The 17,698-nt window shown below is 43.6% G+C and overlaps 1 protein-coding gene across 1 annotated transcript in view; it reads right to left on the bottom strand.

Moving 5' to 3' along the window:
- Positions 1-17,698, bottom strand: part of mak (male germ cell-associated kinase) — a 233,517-nt gene that overhangs the window by 198,650 nt on the left and 17,169 nt on the right. The window contains exon 4 of the mRNA XM_072560769.1: positions 14,326-14,660. Within this exon, the coding sequence (XP_072416870.1) occupies positions 14,326-14,426 (101 nt within the window). The 5' untranslated portion in view covers positions 14,427-14,660. The remainder of the gene's footprint in view (positions 1-14,325; positions 14,661-17,698) is intronic.

Below are 17,698 nucleotides of genomic sequence, written 5' to 3'. Positions count from 1 at the left end.
TAGACTCCACCTCTAGACCACCCAATCCCATTCCCCCATTCTCTGCTTCTGTCATACCAAATACCAAAGACCTGACCCCAGACCCATGCATAGAACCTGGGCCAAATACCCAACTACACTTCCCTCAATTCTCCAACAAACCTGACCCAACAAGATCAGACCACCAAACAACCCTCAACCCAGTGGGGAAATCCACATCCTCCACAGGATCTGACCTCATTAAAAGTTCCCCTACCAGTGCCAGGCCAGGCCAGACCAGCCAAGACTCAATGTTGAGCACATCCTTCCATGCCAGAGCCTAGCTATTCCCCAGATATACCCCTCCCTCCTCTGGCTAGATTGCTTTACCTGCTACCAAGTTTAAAATACAAACCACCCTGTCAACAAACAGCTGGCAAAAAGAACAGCAGAACAGAATGGCTGCAAAATGCTAAGGGTTATGATCACAGAAACCCAGAACTGTCTCCACAAATATGTGTGCCAAAAATCTCTGTATTCCAACACCACTGACCCAGAATAGACAACTGCATTTGAACAAGTCATCACCATGCAACAACACAGGACCACAACTAGAAAAAGACAAGTACTACAGGAGAAACAATCAAAATAAACAGCACAACAAGCATACAGACAACACAGAGATATGGATAAAGAACCTCTCAGACAGACCACTCACAGACTCAGAGAAACTCGTCCTCATGCACAGACTAAACTTTAACTAGAAAGATGCCTGAAAAACTGACTTTGTAGCAGCACTGGAAGCCACACTAAAAAACAACAGACTGGATGAAGAAACATAACCCGACAGACAACAGACCCAACTCTAAGCAGAAAAGGAAACTGGAATACACTCACCACAGAAGAAACAAATGCACTAGAGAAACTCAAAAGGGACAAGAACATTGTTATGCTACCAGCAAACAAAGGAAGGATGATGGTTATACTAAACAGAGACCAGTACAGGTACATGGAGTAAACAAACTACACAGCGATACTGCTACTTATCAACAGGTGGCGATAGACCCAACCCCACAATAGAATTACCATGACACGAGAGGAACTACACAGCAAAACAGACCTGCAAAAGATGAAACCCAGCAGATCCAACACATCCCGATTCTATGGACTACCTAAGGTTCACAAAGCAGGAGACCCCTCAGACCTATTATATCACTCCCTGGGACATGTACCTACAGGCTAGCCAAGCAGCTGCAAACAAAACTAAAACACCTAATAAAATTCTCTAAACACTCCATTCACTTCTCCCAAGAGTTTCTTAACATAATCAGAAACACCCCAACAGAGGAGGATGAAATAATTATTTCATTTGATGTAACAGCGTTCTTTACATCTATAGACATCAACCTAGCCAAAAGCACCATTGCTACATTATTGGACAAAGTGGTTACTAGGGTATCCAATGACACCAGCAACATCAACAAGGACAGCATATTAAAATTACAAAACCTATGCCTCACTATTCACTTTACATTCAATGGACAAGTGTCCATCAATATCAGGACCGATAGCAGAAGCAGTAATGCAATGCTTAGAATGGACAGCCTTCCCCACCATCCAACCCAATCTCTGGATCCGGTATGTAGATGACATCTTTGTTATCACTAAACGTAGACAACACGAAGAAACCACCACCACATCAATAACATCCTCACCGGAATAAAATTCACTAAAGAAGAGGAAAACAACAGCAGACTCCACTTCCTGGATATATTAGAAGAATGCACACTTACCAGTGAACTCCCGACCAATGTTTACATGAAGAACATTCATACAGAACAGATACTGAACTATAACAGCAACCACCCGAGCACCCCCAAACAAAGCTGCATTGGAACACAATTTAAACGAGAAAGGACACTGCAGCAACCCAGAACTCTAGAAGGCAGAACAGGAACACCTATTCAAAGAATTTAAATGAAACGGGTACCCCAAGAGCACAATCCTCCAATATTTACTTAACAAACCTAAATTACAAAATACCAGATGACGAGACATGTTGGTAACTATACCGTACATCAAAGAAATATCAGATTACTCGACTATTCAGACCCCTAGAAATCTTAGTGGCCCGTAAACCAGTAAACACCTCTCTCACACCCACATCCAACAGGACAAACGTCATTTACTAAATACCCTGCAAGGACTGTGAAAAACACTACATAGGACAAACAGGGAGCAAACCGATCATATGAGTGCATAAATATCAACTCGTCACTGCCAGACACAACCAGTACCCTCTAATTTCCATCCACACAGACAACAAAAGACACAAATTCAACTGGTACAACAAAGGACACACATTCAACTGGGACAATGTAACCATCTTAGCCTGGCACTCCAACTGGAGCTCAGTCAATCAACACATTGACTACCCACTCAGATACGGAACTGGAAGTACCAAAAAAAAACCTAGATACAAATACGAGGTGGGATAGACCATTAACACCGTATCGAAGATGCACTGACGACATTACTAGCGGGGCAACGAAACGTCTGCAGAAAACCACACTAGCTTGGCGCACGAACCTACTATCTCATCCCTAACCCAAGCCAGAAATCTTTTCAAAAACTCGAAACACCTATGGGCGCAACACCATCTAAACTAGTCTGACAATGGGAGACAAATGGTATCCACCTGAATGCAACTCGAGAACAACTGTATTTCGTACATAAATGCCACAGGAAACACCAAGTTTAAAATACAAACTACCCATGAACAACCAGCTAGCAAGAAGAACAGAATAGCCACAAAATGAGGGTTATGATCACTGATGCCCAGAACAGTCTCCACACTATGAACAGGAAACTGCACGCCAAAAGACTTTGACCTCCAACACCACCGATCCGGAATGGACAACTACATTACAGCAATTATCACCATACAACAACACAGGACCAGAACTAGGAAAAGATAAGAAAGAAACTACCAAAACTCATCCACAACAACACAGAAAGCGCAGATACAGAAGCAATCCAACCAGATACCTTACTTTTCTCTGTTGGTCCAGACCTTCTGGATCCTCCTCTTTTTTTGTTGGACAACTTCCAGTAATACCCCCTTGTTCAGCAAACACAATCTGAAATGGTGTCCCCTCATGCCATCGATCCCATTGCTAACCAACCTCAGAGATCCTATGCCCTCTGGAAAAGGCCTGAACCCATAGACACCCTGTCCCACTTCACTGAACCAATCTCCTGGAACTGACCACTTTAGACCCAAATGACAGATGCACCTCTCCATCGAGTGTGACTCGATCCCTGGATCCACCTCCTCTCCAACCCAAAGCAAACAAACCTGGCCTATGGACATCCTCTTCCTGCACTGAATCCACCAATCCATCCGATCCCACCTCCAGCCCCCACACAACTCCTGTTGGGTCAGATCAGATGTGATAAGACCCAACCTCCAAACTAACTTATTGGACCCAAGTTGGCCCCCTGTGGAACTCACACAATTACTGACACACCACTAACCCCAACGGAAATAACCAGACATGATTCTTGGACCTCCCATACCTCCACTACACATGATCTACTGTGCTATCCCAGACAGATTTAACTTAACCACCAGGCACCACTAAGCTCCCATCAGATCTGATAGAATTCTCAAAAGCCATCCTCACCCAAACTCTGAAACCCATCCTCCATCCCCTGCTGTACCTGGCCTAACCCAATCCAATCCAATACCCAGACAGACACGTTCAGCTTGCTGGATCACTGGACCCAAACCAATGTCTCTCCCAGCCGAACTCTCCAGTCAGATTCAATTGAACTCTCCCCCTGGACCACTTCCTCCACCACCAAGCAGAATGGTTCTAACGCATGGAAGCCTCTCTTCCCCTGACAGAGTCAAACCTGATCCCTGAAACCATCCTGCACCCCTTCCTGATCTGACCAGTGCCCAGATCCAATCCTCGAGGAACCATTCTGTCCTGACACCCATTCCTACCCAAAATCCCGTGTTAAACTTAGCCAAACATCAGACTCTTATTCCCCCAAAGCAATGTATCTCAAAGCTGTAACCAGACCTGCCAAAATCTACAGAGCTCTGCCAGACCCCATCGCCCCACCGCTAATTGTCTCTGCCAGTCCTGCCCAATCTCTGGAACACTCCCCTTGTCCAATGCCATACCCAATCCCCTGGATACCCCATCATTCTGCTTGATTCAACAATCCAAGCTGATCCTCAGACATAACATTCATCCTACTGAGCGGTACCAGACTGGATCCCCAGATGCCTCACTGCCCCCAATGGATTGGACCTAAACCCCCAAAAATTCAACTGCTCCCAACTGAACCTGACCCAATCAAATTTCCTAAACCCCTTCCCAGACTAGACTTCATCTCAATGAAACTGACCACACATTCCCCCGCTTCAAGCGGGTTGAGCCTGTCCAACTAAACATCCAACTCACACCAAATCAACACTGGATGAGGGTAGCACAGTGGCTCAGTGTTTAGTACTGCTGCCTTACAGCATCATGGACCTGGTTTGATTCCAGCCTTGGGTAACTGGCTGTGTGGAGTTTGCACATTCTTCAAGAGTCTGCATGAGTTTCCTCTGGGTGCTAATGGGCAGCACGGTGGCACAGTGGTTAGCTCTTCTACCTCACAACGCCAGAGACCTGGGTTCAATTCTCGTCTCAGGCGACTGACTGTGTGGGGTTTGCACATTCTCCCCGTGTCTGCGTGGGTTTCCTCCCACAGTCCAAAGATGTGCAGGTTTGGTGGATTTGCCATGCTAAATCATCCTGCATTGTCTAGGAATATGCAGGTTAGATGGATTAGCCATGGTAAATGCATGTTTATGGGGATAGGGTGGATTTATGGGTGGGTAGGATCAAAGTTGGTACAGATGTGATGGGCCGAACGGCTTCTTTCCACACTGCAGGGATTCTACAAAATCTATGAAATCAAATCTCCCATTTGAAATATTCCCAAACCCCAGACATGACCTAACTCTGTCAAACATAAATGAACAAGATCTGTAGACCTGTTTCCCCTGCTGGACCTGACTTGAGACTAAACCAACCTCTCCCTCAGCTGATCCAATCAAACTCTTGGAACTCTGCCCCATGCCAGTTAGACATAACCCAACAGCATCATACATCCCTCAAACCAGCAGACTAGACCTAGCCCAGTCGTAACCACCCCCTCTCCCACCTCTCTGGACCCCTTTTCTTTCTCCCACTGGACACCTGTCTTTCCCCCATGGGACCCAATTTAACCCAACTTCCGGACTTGCCATGCCAATCCCAACCTGTTCCTTAGACTCCTCTTCTACTCCCTATGAACTACCTGACCACTCCACAGAAACCTCCTTTACCCCACCAAACCTGGCTGAATCCAATCCCCAAACATACCCCCTTGTCCCTTCCCCCAGTTGGAACTTATCCAACCCGAACCAACCCCCTACTCACCAGGAAGCCTAAACTTTGGACTAAACCTGAACTGACCCATTAATGCTTCACCCCTCCTGATCCTAACCAACAATCATGCACTCCCTGGATGTGATCCAGTGTGACTAAACCAGAGTCTTGAAATAAGCAATTCCTCCTCCACAGCCAGGCCCAAGCCAACCCAACCTGACCTGCCGTGCCTTCCCCATGACAGACTCAACCACACCCAGTCCTGGATCTGTCCCTCCTTCTGACAGAACATACACAATAAGACCTGACCTGCACATGCTGGATCCCAGCTAACCAATTGACACCATCTGAACTCTTTTGAATCTAACACACCCCTAAATTCCCAGCTAAGAAATGACCCCCATTCCCACTGCTGGATCAGACATGAGGCCTGAACCAACCTCTCCCTCAGCTAATACAACCAAATCCTTAAATCACCCTCACCCCTGCAGAACACAAATTTCAACCAGAACATCTCTTCCTCCCATTCATCCCAAACTGATATAACACTCACATGCTGGGAGAAAGTGAGAACTGCAGACGTTGGAGAGTCAGAGTCAAGAAGTGTGGCACTGGAAAAGCATAGCCGTTCAGGCACCATCCGAGGAGCAGGAGAGTCGATGTTTCAGGCATAAGTGCTTCATTCGTAACCTGAACTATAACACTGGTATGCTCCCTGCCAGACTTTAACTGATTCCAGACCCCATTTACTCTGCTGGATCTTCCCCCACTGACAGCGAAAACACCCTTCCCTCTTTGGATGTGACCCAACCTAACCCTCAGACATACTCCTTACTCACCAGACCTCTCCTTCTCCCTCTCTTCACAAAACTGTACTGCAACATCCATCTCACCCCGCACTCCCTTTCTGACTTGCCCCTAAACCACAACTGCCAGTCCCAACCTAAACTTTAGACACACCCCTCACTCCACCTTACCTGACATGATCCCTGAACCAGCCAGAACCTGATCCAACATGACTGGGACTAGAGTCATAAAGCACGGAAAAACGCCCTTTGGCCAAACTCATCCATCGCAAACATGTTTCCTGAACTAAACTGGCCGTGTTTGGCCCATATCCCTCTAAACCTTTCCTATCCACGGCCCTGTTAAAATGTCTTTTAAATGTTGAAATTGTATCTGCCTCTATCACTTCCTCTGGCAGCTCATACCATATACACACCACCCTCTGCATGAAAACGTTAACTCTCAAGTGCCTTTTAAATCTTTTCCTTCTCACCTTAAACCTGTGCCCTTCAGTTTTGGACTCCCTTACCTTGGGGAAACGAACTTGGCTATTCACCTTATGTATGCCCCTCACGATTTTATAAACCTCAATAAGGTCACTCCTCAGCCTTCTATGCTCCAGGAAAGAAAGTCCTAACCTATTCAACCTTTCCTTATAACACAACTTTTCATTGCTCGTAACATCCTTGTAAATCATTTTATGAACTCTTTCCAGTTTAATAACATGCTTTCTACAGCAGGGTGACCAGAATCGTATGCAGTATTCAATATATGCCCTTACCAATTTCTTGTACAGCTGTAACATAACATCTCAACTCCTGTATTCTGTCTTCTGAATGATGAAGACAAGTGTTGCATATGCCTCCTTCATCACCACGTCTATTTGTGACGCCATTTTCAAGGAACTGTGTATCTGCACCCCAGAGTCTCTCTGTTCAACAACATTCACCAAGGCTATACCATTAATGCTGCAAGTCCTACATTAGCTAGCCTTATCAAAATGCAACACCTCGCATATTTGTGCATTAAAAACTCCATCTACCATTCCTTGGCCCACTGGCCCAGTTGATCAAGATCACATTATACACTTAGATAACTTACTTCACTGTCCTCAATTTCACCAATTTAGGTGTCATTCTCAAAACTTACTAACCATGTAGGAGCAGATTACTATTTTACTGGAATGTGTACTGAAAAAATCAAATGCGGTAGATCTGATGAAGCATCATCTAGACTTGAAACGTGAGCTTGCTCTCTCTCCACGGATGCTATCTGACCTGTTGTGATCTCTAGCATTTGCTGTTTTCAGTAATTAACTAACTATACCTCCTATATTCTCATCAAAGTCATTTATATGAATGACAAGCAATAGTGGACCCAGTCCTGATCCTTGCAGAACACTGCTGGTCACAGGCCTCCAGTCTGATCAACAACCCTCCACCGCCACCCTTTGTCTCCTGTCATCAACTAGGAGAAAGTGAGGACTGCAGATGCTGGAGATCAGAGCTGAAAAATGTGTTGCTGGAAAAGCACAACGTCCAAAGAGCAGGAGAATCGACGTTTTGGCCATAAACCCTTCTTCAGGAATCATTATTCCTGAAGAAGGGCTTATGCCCAAAACGTCAATTCTCCTGCTCCTTGGATGCTGCCTGACCGACTGCGCTTTTCCAGCAACACATTTTTCAGCTCCTTCTCTCCTGTCAGCAAGCCAATTTTCTATCCAATTAGTTAGCTCTCTCTCGATTCGACATGATCTAACCTGACTAACCAGTCTACCATGCAGAACCTTATCAAAAGCCTTGCTAAAGTCCTTGTAGACAACATCCATGGCTCTGCCTTCATCTATCCTCTTGATCATCTCTTCAAAAAACTGCCCTGATCCGAAGAGATCCAACCTAACCTCCCGCTTTCTGCCACTCTAGACCGGTCAAAACCTGATCCAATCACTAGATTGACCCTTTCCTGCTGGACTTGACCCAATGAACACAGAAGCCTCCCCACTCTGGACCTGACCTGAACGTACCCATAAAGCACAACACCCCCACTTCCAACCCAATCTACCCTGTACTCAATCGACCCTATCCAATCAGACACAAACCCCCGAACTACACAGACCCAATCTTATCACATCTTGACCTGATCCAGAGCCCTATCCAGTCTGGAACTGATCTGACTCTATCCACGAAGCACCCCATCTCCACCACGTATTGCCCAATCCACTGGAAACGACCGACAGACATGACAACACCCAACTTGAACTCCAGACCTATTCTGTTAGACTGACAAAGAAAACCCCTACCTCCTCCCCAATGGATCTGACCTAGCCTTACCTAGATTTGGAAACACCCTCACCATAGCAGAGAATGATTAGACTCAACACCTGGTGAATCAACCAAGACAGAGACCTCTCCTTGCCCTGCCAGACATTGCTCAGACCCACTTGACATGAATCCTGAGCACTTCACCTGACCCAAGTTAACCCTCAGACACTGACTGTATTTTTTGCTAGACCAGACACAACCCTTACCTTTCTGGACAAGAAAGGACATGACCTGACTCTCTGATGTCCCCTGCTCCAGTTGGACCCATTGCAACTCCATTCAAACACAAACGTAGACTCAGCAAGAAGTGCCAGATTACCACTCTCTCCCTGCCTGACCCGACCTGACCCTTGGACACCCTATCACCCCCTGCTGGATCCAAGCAAACCCCGAATGCCCTCTCCCTGCTGGACCTGGCCTGAACTTTGGATACTCTAACTCTTTCTCATGGACCTGGCTGAATCCCCAAACTGCCAACCTCCCCCTGCCGGACGCAACTTGACCCCCAGACACCCTAACTTCATGACTGGACCTGACCGAATCCCCAGACCACCGCCCTCTTTGTGTTAGAAATGTCTTGACCCCAGATATTCTAACATCCCTGCCAAATGCAACCAAACCCTTGGATCTCCCCCTTTCCCAGTCAGACCAGACAACCAGATCCACCCCCGCCAACTGTTGCTGGAATTAACCTGACCCCCAGATGGAGACCTCCCCCCATACCCACCCAAACCCCTACCACTTTCCTCCATACCTGAGCAAATAACCTGTAAACGTTTAGAGGGTATTATCAAAACTGATCATGAGCAACTGAATAGGATCATCAGTGAGCTGACAGGCAAGAACATAGATGGTATCATCACTGCTGGCAAGATGCAACAGACCATGACAGTCAGTGACATGTGAGCCAGAAAATATTGCAAAGAACTACCTGAATAATCCAAACACTAAAACTTTGTTTTAAGTAGACCAATGCTTGCAGCATTTTTCTCTCTGTGCTTGGACTGCTCTACAATGCACAAACTGACATTGAGCCTGGTCTTCTGTTAGGAGAACTGTTCATTTCAAACTGAGATCTCTCAAATTGGGGTGGCACGTTGGCTCAATAGTTAACACTGCTGCCTCCACAGTGCCAGGGACCTGGATTCGATTCCAGCCTCAGGCAACTATCTGTGTGGAGTTTGCACATTTTCTTTGTGTCTGCATGGATTTTGTCCAGGTGCTCTGGTTTCCTCCCACAGTCCAAAAGATGTGCAGGTTGGGTGAATTGGCCATGCTAAATTGCCCATAGTGTTCAGGGATCTGCAGGTTAGGTGCATTAGTCGGGGTAAATGGGTCTGGGTGGGTTACTTTTTCGAGGGTCGGTGTGGACTTGTTTGGGCCAAAGGGTCTGTTTTCACATTGTAGGGATTCGGATTCTACTTCTAATTCAATTCTAAGTCTAGGGAATGATTAAAGATACCCAGGAATTGTTAGATTTCTGACCACCATCTAGGTATTTTTCAATAAAAGTTTTTAGTAATTATTATTTGTTTGGAATTGGTGCTCTTACTATGTATAAATCTAAATATTTTCTGCAAAGATAGCATTATATTCTTTTGGACAGTGGTACTGTTGTTTAAAAATTAAGAGGGTCGACATTCAAATGCCCACACGTTTAAAATCACTGCTCCAGTTAGTTGTCATTTGGACAGCTCTTAAAAGACAAAAATATAGCCAGTTTCTTGGTGATTTTGAGCACTACAGAACTGTTCTAGATTGCTTTTGAGTTTCTTTAAACTAATGGAAATAGCTTTTACAATTCTTGGTGCAATTTTTCATGGTGAGCAAGGAAACAACAGTTTACACAGTTATGTGAGCAAATTTGTAAAATTCACCCTAAATTTGTAAAAAGTTGCAAAATTTGTCTTATTGGAAGCTGTAGAGGCATGAGGGACCAAGGACAATGAGAGCAGGGATTGGATTACAGGAAGTAGTAGAAAAACGTAGAGAAGCAATTGGACTTTGGGCATTTAAGAAGCCTTGGAGTGTTAACAACTGGAAAGAGAATGGAGGTATGTATTTAACTTGATTTGTTTAAGGAATTACATACCCATTTTTATCTAATACCATCAGCAGATTCTCTTATTTCTTTCTCACTACAGTTTATCTAGCTTCCCTTTTAATTCATCCATACAAAAGGATTCATCGTGGCCCAGCTTTAGGGTGGCACAATGGTTAGCACAGCTGCCTAACAGCACCAACGTCCCAGGTTCGATTCCAGCCTCGAGTGACTATCTGTGTGGAGTTTGCACATTCTCCCCAAGTATGTGTGGGTTTGCTCCAGTTTCCTCCCACAGTCCAAAGATGTGCAGGTTAGGTGAATTGGCTGTGTTAAATTGCCCATAGTGCTAGGTGCATTAGTCAGAGGAAAATGGTTCTGGGTCTTCGGAGGATCGGTGTGGACTGGTTGGGCCAAAGGGCCTGTTTCTGCACTGTAGGGAATCATGCTTACCATCCTTTGCTTTTGATAAGGTTCCCATATAGCAGACTGTTAGCAAATGTAAGAGTCCATGGGGTCCAACCAAATTTGGCAAATTGGATCCACAAATAGCTGAGTGGCAGGAAACCGAGATTGATGGTAGAAAGGTGTTTTTATGACTAGAAACCTATGTCCAATGGAGTCCCACAGGGGTCAGTGATGAGACCCTTGCTGTTTGAGGTCAATTTAAATGATTTTGACTTGAATGTGGGAATTGGTCAATAAGAGTGCAGTTTGCACAAAAATTGGTCTGTTGGTAAATAGTGAGGAGCATAGATTTAGAGCACAGAATAAAGATGGACTGTTTAGGTGAGCTGATCAGTGGTAAATGGAATTCAATCCAAATAAATGCAAGATGATGTACTTGGGCCAGACAAACATTCAACAGGAATAAATAACTAATGTTACAACCCTCAGAAGCACCTAGCATCTGACAGACTTTTATGTGCATTTACATCTGACCCCTAAGGCATCAGAACAGATCAATAAAGTGATTAAGAAGGCATATGATATCCTTGTCTTTATGCGTTCAGGCATAGAGTTTAAGAGCAGGAAGGTTATGCTGTAACAGTGTAAAATGTTGGTTACACTACAGCTTGAGTACTGTGCGCATTCCACATTATAGAAAGGATGTGATAGAACTGGAGAGAATGAATAGGAGGTTTATCAAGATGTTGCCTGGGCTCAAAGTTGCAATCATGAAGAGAGATTGGACACTTTGGGGTAGAGCAGAGCAGATCGAGAGCAGTAATAATTCAGATGTATAAAATTGTTACAGGTGTACATGAATGCAATTTTCCTCTGATGAAGGGGTCAAAGACTAGATTTAAAGTATAGGGACGGGAGGTTTAGAGGGGAGATGAGGAAAAATGTTTTCAGTCAGAAGATGATAGGAATTTGGAACTCACTTCCTGTAAGGGTGGTAGAGGCAGAAACCCTCATAACATTCAAGTAGTATTTAGGGATGCTCTTGACATAAAAGTCTATGAGCCAAGTGCTGGAAAATGGGATTAGAATAGTAAGGTGTTTTTTTGACTGATGCAGATGCAATGATTCCAAGGGCCTTTTTCTAGATCTCTATGATTCCATAAATTTCTCATGATTTCTCATTTAATTTCTTAGTGACCTTACAACGTGACAAGATTTGTCTCTATTTACTTTGTTAAACCCCTTCACAACTTTAAAAATCTAATACAAGGGAAACATTTGAGAGGTGATCGAAGAGCCCCACATTGTTCATGCCTGATTTTCAAATGAGCTACCAGGAGGGCTGATGCCACACTGGGGATTGAAAATCAGTGTTACAGCAAAGACATGAAAAAAAAAAGCACTTATGGCCCTTACATGCACATGCAAGCAATTTAACATCTACTGACACCTTTTATTTGTCGGGTAGACTTAGAAGCAGATACTTGCTTTCTACCCACCGTTTTGGGGCTCAAGAACCTGGCAAGGGCTTGCAAAATGGGCATTGCATTTCCCATTTTGATTCCAGTTCTTGATTTTAAAACCTTTTTCTTAATCTAATGAAAATAAACTGCAAACTAGGGTTTATCCTCCATTAGCAACACTGCAATGTGTTAAAATGAAGAACTCCAGTTGCTGGAGATCTGAAAAAGACAAAAGCAGAAATTGCTTGAAAACTTCAGTAGTATTTGTGGAGAGAAAACAAAGTTCATGTTTCAAGCCAGTGACTCTTCTTCCAACCTAGTTCAAAACTAAGTAGCTTAGCTAACATACAAAGAACAACAATACAACACAGGAACAGGCCCTTTGGCCCAGCAAAACTGCATCAACACATGATACCTTTCTAAAATAAAAACCTTTTGCTTCTATGGTGTTTGTGTCTCTCCATTCCCGGTCTGTTCATACATCTTTCAATATGCTTCTTAAACACTGCGACTGTATCTCCTCCACCACCTTCTCTGACAGCATATTCCACCTTTTGTGTAAATAACCTGGCTGACACATCTCCTTTAACTTTGTCTCTTTTACCTTAAAACTATGCCCCCTAGTAACTGATACTTCTACCCTGGGAAAAAGACTCTGACTATCCATTCTATCCATGCTTCTTATAATGATGTAAACTTCTATCAGGTTGCCCCTCATCCTTCTACGTTCAAGTGAAAATACACTCTCCGTCCTCATAGCTAAAACCCTCCAATTCAGGAAACACTCTTCTAAACTGTTTCTATACCCTCACCAAAACCTCCACATCATTCTGGTAGTGAGCGTGGTGACCAAAACTGCATGCAGTATTCCAAATGTTGCGTAACTATCCAGTTCTTTAAAGCTGCAACATGTCTTACCAATTTTTAAACTCTATGCCCTGACCAATGAAGGCAAGCATGACATGTCCACTTGTGTTGCCACTTTCAGGGAATTGTGGACCTGTGTGCATGGATTGCTCTGTATGTTGATGCTGTTAAGGGTTCTGCCAAATACTGTATACTTTTCTCCTGAATTTAATCTTCCAAACTGCATCATCTCGCACTTGTTTGGATTAAACTCCATCTGCCATTTGTCCACCCAAGTCTCTAGCCTATCTGTATCCTGCTGTACCATCTGGAAATCCTCCTAAGTATCGAGACTCCCCCACGGTGCTGTGAAGCGGCAGTGTTAACCACTGTACTGCCCATGTCCTTCTCTTTTGTGAATACCCATGCAAAGGATTAAGGACCTCACCCACTTCCTCTGGTTCCGGGCATAAATTTCCTCCTTTGTCCTTGAATGGACCTACCCTTTCCTTGGCTCCTTCTTACTCCTTTGCATGTGCTTAAAATGTTTAGGGATTTTCTTTAATCTTGTTTGCTAAAGAAGTTTGATGGCTCCTTTAGCCTTCCTAGTTCCTTCTTTGCATTCTTTCCTGGTATATTTGTATTCTTCATGGGTTTTGTCGGTCTTTGCTTTCCTAAAACTTACATATGCCTCCTTTTCCCTTTTGACAAAGCTCTTAATGTCTCTCATCATCCAAGGTTCCTGAATCTTCCCATCCTTATTCTTCCTGTTCACTGGAACATGGTGGTCCTGAACTGTAGTCAATTGCCCTGAAAATGTCCATACATGCCAGCTGTGGCTTTACCCTCAAACAGCCACCCCCAATCTGTATTCCCCAGTTGCTGCCTAATATTGTGGTAGTTAGCCTTCCCCAATGTAATACTTTCACCCAAAGGCTATTCTTGTCCTTATCCATAAATAGCTTAGAACATATCAAAGAGTCATTCTTCCAATATTGCTGTATCTCTTGATTTTTCAGAAATACTGTATTCCAAATCTGAGCCCAAGATTTAAAATTAAATACACATACCTTTTGATGGCCACCAATTCTCCAGACTCATTGCTCTTTCCCATAAGCACACTGCCATAGGTGCCATCTCCCAACTGTTTCAGAGTTGTGTATCGATTCATTTCAAAAAATTATGAACAGTTCAGCATTCAAAAAACATGTAAAATATGCCTTCATCCGTTTTATTCACTTATTTAAATAAAGAATGACCACAAAACTGATTTGAATAGTCATCTGATATTGCTCTTAGCTCTGTAATAAGTCATCTTCCTTGAATAGGTGGTTGATTTTTATTTCCTCAATGCATAGAAATAGTACGATGGTATTCTGTTACTTGTAACTGATACACTGCAATTCTGTTAGAAAAACAAAATAAAACACATTGAATTAGTACAAATTACATTTTTAAAATGTTTTTATTGTTTCCAAAAGGAATTATATTCAACAATGTACAAACGTGTTTTAATCTTGCATTCACATCCTGCCAAATTTTCAATGGGCTTGGGTGAATGTGATAGATAACTGTTTGAAAATACAGTCTACCTTCACCTTCTTACAACTCCATCAGTCAATTTCCTTGTGGCTTTATATGGCAGAGCTGGACTTATCCACAATTACATGAATACAAACCTGGGAAAGACAGGGTTGGATTAGGAATAGTCAGCATGATTTTGTGTGTGGGAGAATACGCCTCAGAAATTTGTTAGAGTTCTTTGATGAAATGACCAGAAAGGTTGACGAGGCAGGGTAATAAACATAGTCTATATGGATGTCAGTAAGGCCTTTGATAAGGTTCCATATAGGAGGCCTCTCTGGAAGGTTAAATTGAATTGAATCCAGGAGGAGCTAGCAAATTGGATACAGAATTGACTTGATGGTAGGAAGCCGAGGATAATAGTGGAAGGATTCTTGTCAGACTGGAGGCCTGTGACTAGTTAGGTGCCCCAGGGCTCGGTGCTGGGTCCATTGCTGTTTGTTATCTATATTAATTATATGGATGAGAAGGTGCAGGGCATGATGAGTAAGTGTGAAAATGACACTAAAATAAGACAAAGTTAAAAATCACACAACACCAGGGTTATAGAGTCCAACAGATTTATTTGGAATGACAAGCTTTTGCAGCAGTACTTCGAAAGCTTGAACTTGCAAATAAACCTCTTGGACTATAACCTGGCGTTTGCAATTTTTAAACTTTGTCCACCCCAGTCCAACACTGACACCTCCACATCATGACTAAAATAGGAGGTATCGTGGATAGTAAGGAAGTTTATCAGAAATTGCAGCAGGACCTTGATCAGCTGGGGAAGTGGGCCGAGAAATGGCAAATAGAGTTTAATATAAATAAGTGTGAGGTCTTTCTTTTTGGAGAGTCAAATTAAGATAGGAGTTTCATGGTGAATAGTAGATCCTTAAGGAGTGTAGTGGAACAGAGGAGTCTTGGAGTTCAGGTGCACTGTTCTCTGAAAGTGGGTCTCAGGTAGACAGGGCAGTGAAGGAGGCTTTTGGTACACCGGCCTTCATCATTCAGGGCATTGAGTATACAAGTTGGGAAGTTATGTTGCAGTTATACAAGATGTCTGTGAGACCGCACTTGGAGTATTGTGTTCAATTTTGGTCACCTTGCTATCGGAAGGATATTATTAAACTGGAAAAAGTGCAGAAGAAATTTACAAGGATGTTGCCAGGGCTCAATAGTCTGAGTTGTAGGAAGAGGTTGGACAAGCTAGGATTCTTTTCTTCAGAGCATAAAAGACTGAGTGGGGATCTTATAGAAGTGTTTAAGATCATGAGATACCTGGTGAATGCAGTCAGTCTGTTTACCTGGGGTTAGGGAATCAAGGACTAGAAAGCATCAGTTTAAGGTTAGAGGAGAAAGAATAAATGGGAACCTGAGGGGCAACCTTTTCACACAGAGAGTGGAACGCATATGGAATGAGCTGCCAGCGGAAGTGATTAAGGCTGGTACATTAATAACATTTAAAAGGCATTGGGACAAATACATGGATAGGAAAGGATTAGAAGGATATGGGCCAAGTGCAGGGACATTGATGGACATTTTGGTTAACATGGTGGTGTGGACCAGTTTGGGCTAAAGAGCTTTTCCATGCTGTCTCCAGACTCTATGATCGATGTCCTGTCATTTTGTGCAATGTGTGATCTTTAAATACTGCACAATAGTGACCCAAACATTTAATATCCACTGGTGACAGTGGGGTCCAGGAGTCCAATGTTTTTATGACAATAGTGGGGGCATGAAATTATTTCATTACCCGTACCTGTGTAAGGATTTACAGTTATGGGCCTTGAATGCATAAAATAAATAAATGTAAGGGTTGTACACTGTCAGATGCGCAACTCCAATATGACATGTATTTCTGACTGCCTTCCAAAAATGCAATGAAATGGCTTAAAAAATTCCCTCATGTAGCCTATGTTGTTAATTCAAACCTGACTCAGAAATGTGATCTTCAATTATATGCAACCTTGTCAGTTCTGTGTACTTCTCAGACCATTATGGATGGCATGAAATAGGAGTTTTATGCTTTGAGATAATAGCAGTGGCTCGGAACTTCTCAGCAGCAATATTGGTCAGATTGCAGGTACAGTCAAAAATTCCTCTGACTCATTGGTGCTGCGCATTTTCATCCCCAGCTTTCATAAAAATAAGCAGCACAACATTTCTCAGGGAACTCTGCTGGAGGGGAGCGTATTCAGGAAAGACATGTCCACATTTTATAGGACAAGCTGCGAATGTTAAGTTTAAAGCTCTAGTTTTAATATTGGTGAATGGATGAGTGAATGGATAAATGAATAGGTAGCTAATACAAGTCAGATGGATTGATGTGAGTTAATGAACTGGCTTAGCACTAAGTGAAGTGGGGCTATGTCAATGACTTGGTAGATGAAAAAGTTTGTGGGGAGGGTTGAGAGCAGTGGGTACATAAGTGAATCAGGCTGTGGAGTTAATTGGGTGATCCAGGGTGATATTTGGGACTGGGAGTTTGCCAGGAGGTTGGGGGCAATATTCAGGTCATTGTGGCTCGGATGTTATCAGATCTGGTCAGCGGCTGGGGGAATAGTTTGGTGGTCGGGAATAGTCATGTTGGTGGAGTTAATCAGGTCTAGTTGGGGGGGAGTGGTAATTGAGAATTCACTAGAGTGCATCAGGTCTAGGTGGTAGCAAGGTGAGCTAGGAGTAGTAGGTGGCTCTAGTTGGGGAGATGGCTGGGTCATTAAGAGTAGTCAGTTTGGAGATTGTCAGGTCTTGGCCAGAAGGAATTAGGGTTTGTGGGCTAATCAAGCAGGTGGGGTTAGCTAGTGATAGGGTGTGATGGTTGCATTGTGGGGGCTAGTCAGTGAGCAGTGGTAGTCACAGAGATCTATAGCAATGAAA

The sequence above is a fragment of the Chiloscyllium punctatum genome, chromosome 41, assembly GCF_047496795.1.
Source record: "Chiloscyllium punctatum isolate Juve2018m chromosome 41, sChiPun1.3, whole genome shotgun sequence".
NCBI classification, from domain to species: Eukaryota; Metazoa; Chordata; class Chondrichthyes; order Orectolobiformes; family Hemiscylliidae; genus Chiloscyllium; species Chiloscyllium punctatum.
This window is presented reverse-complemented; position numbering and strand designations above follow the sequence as displayed.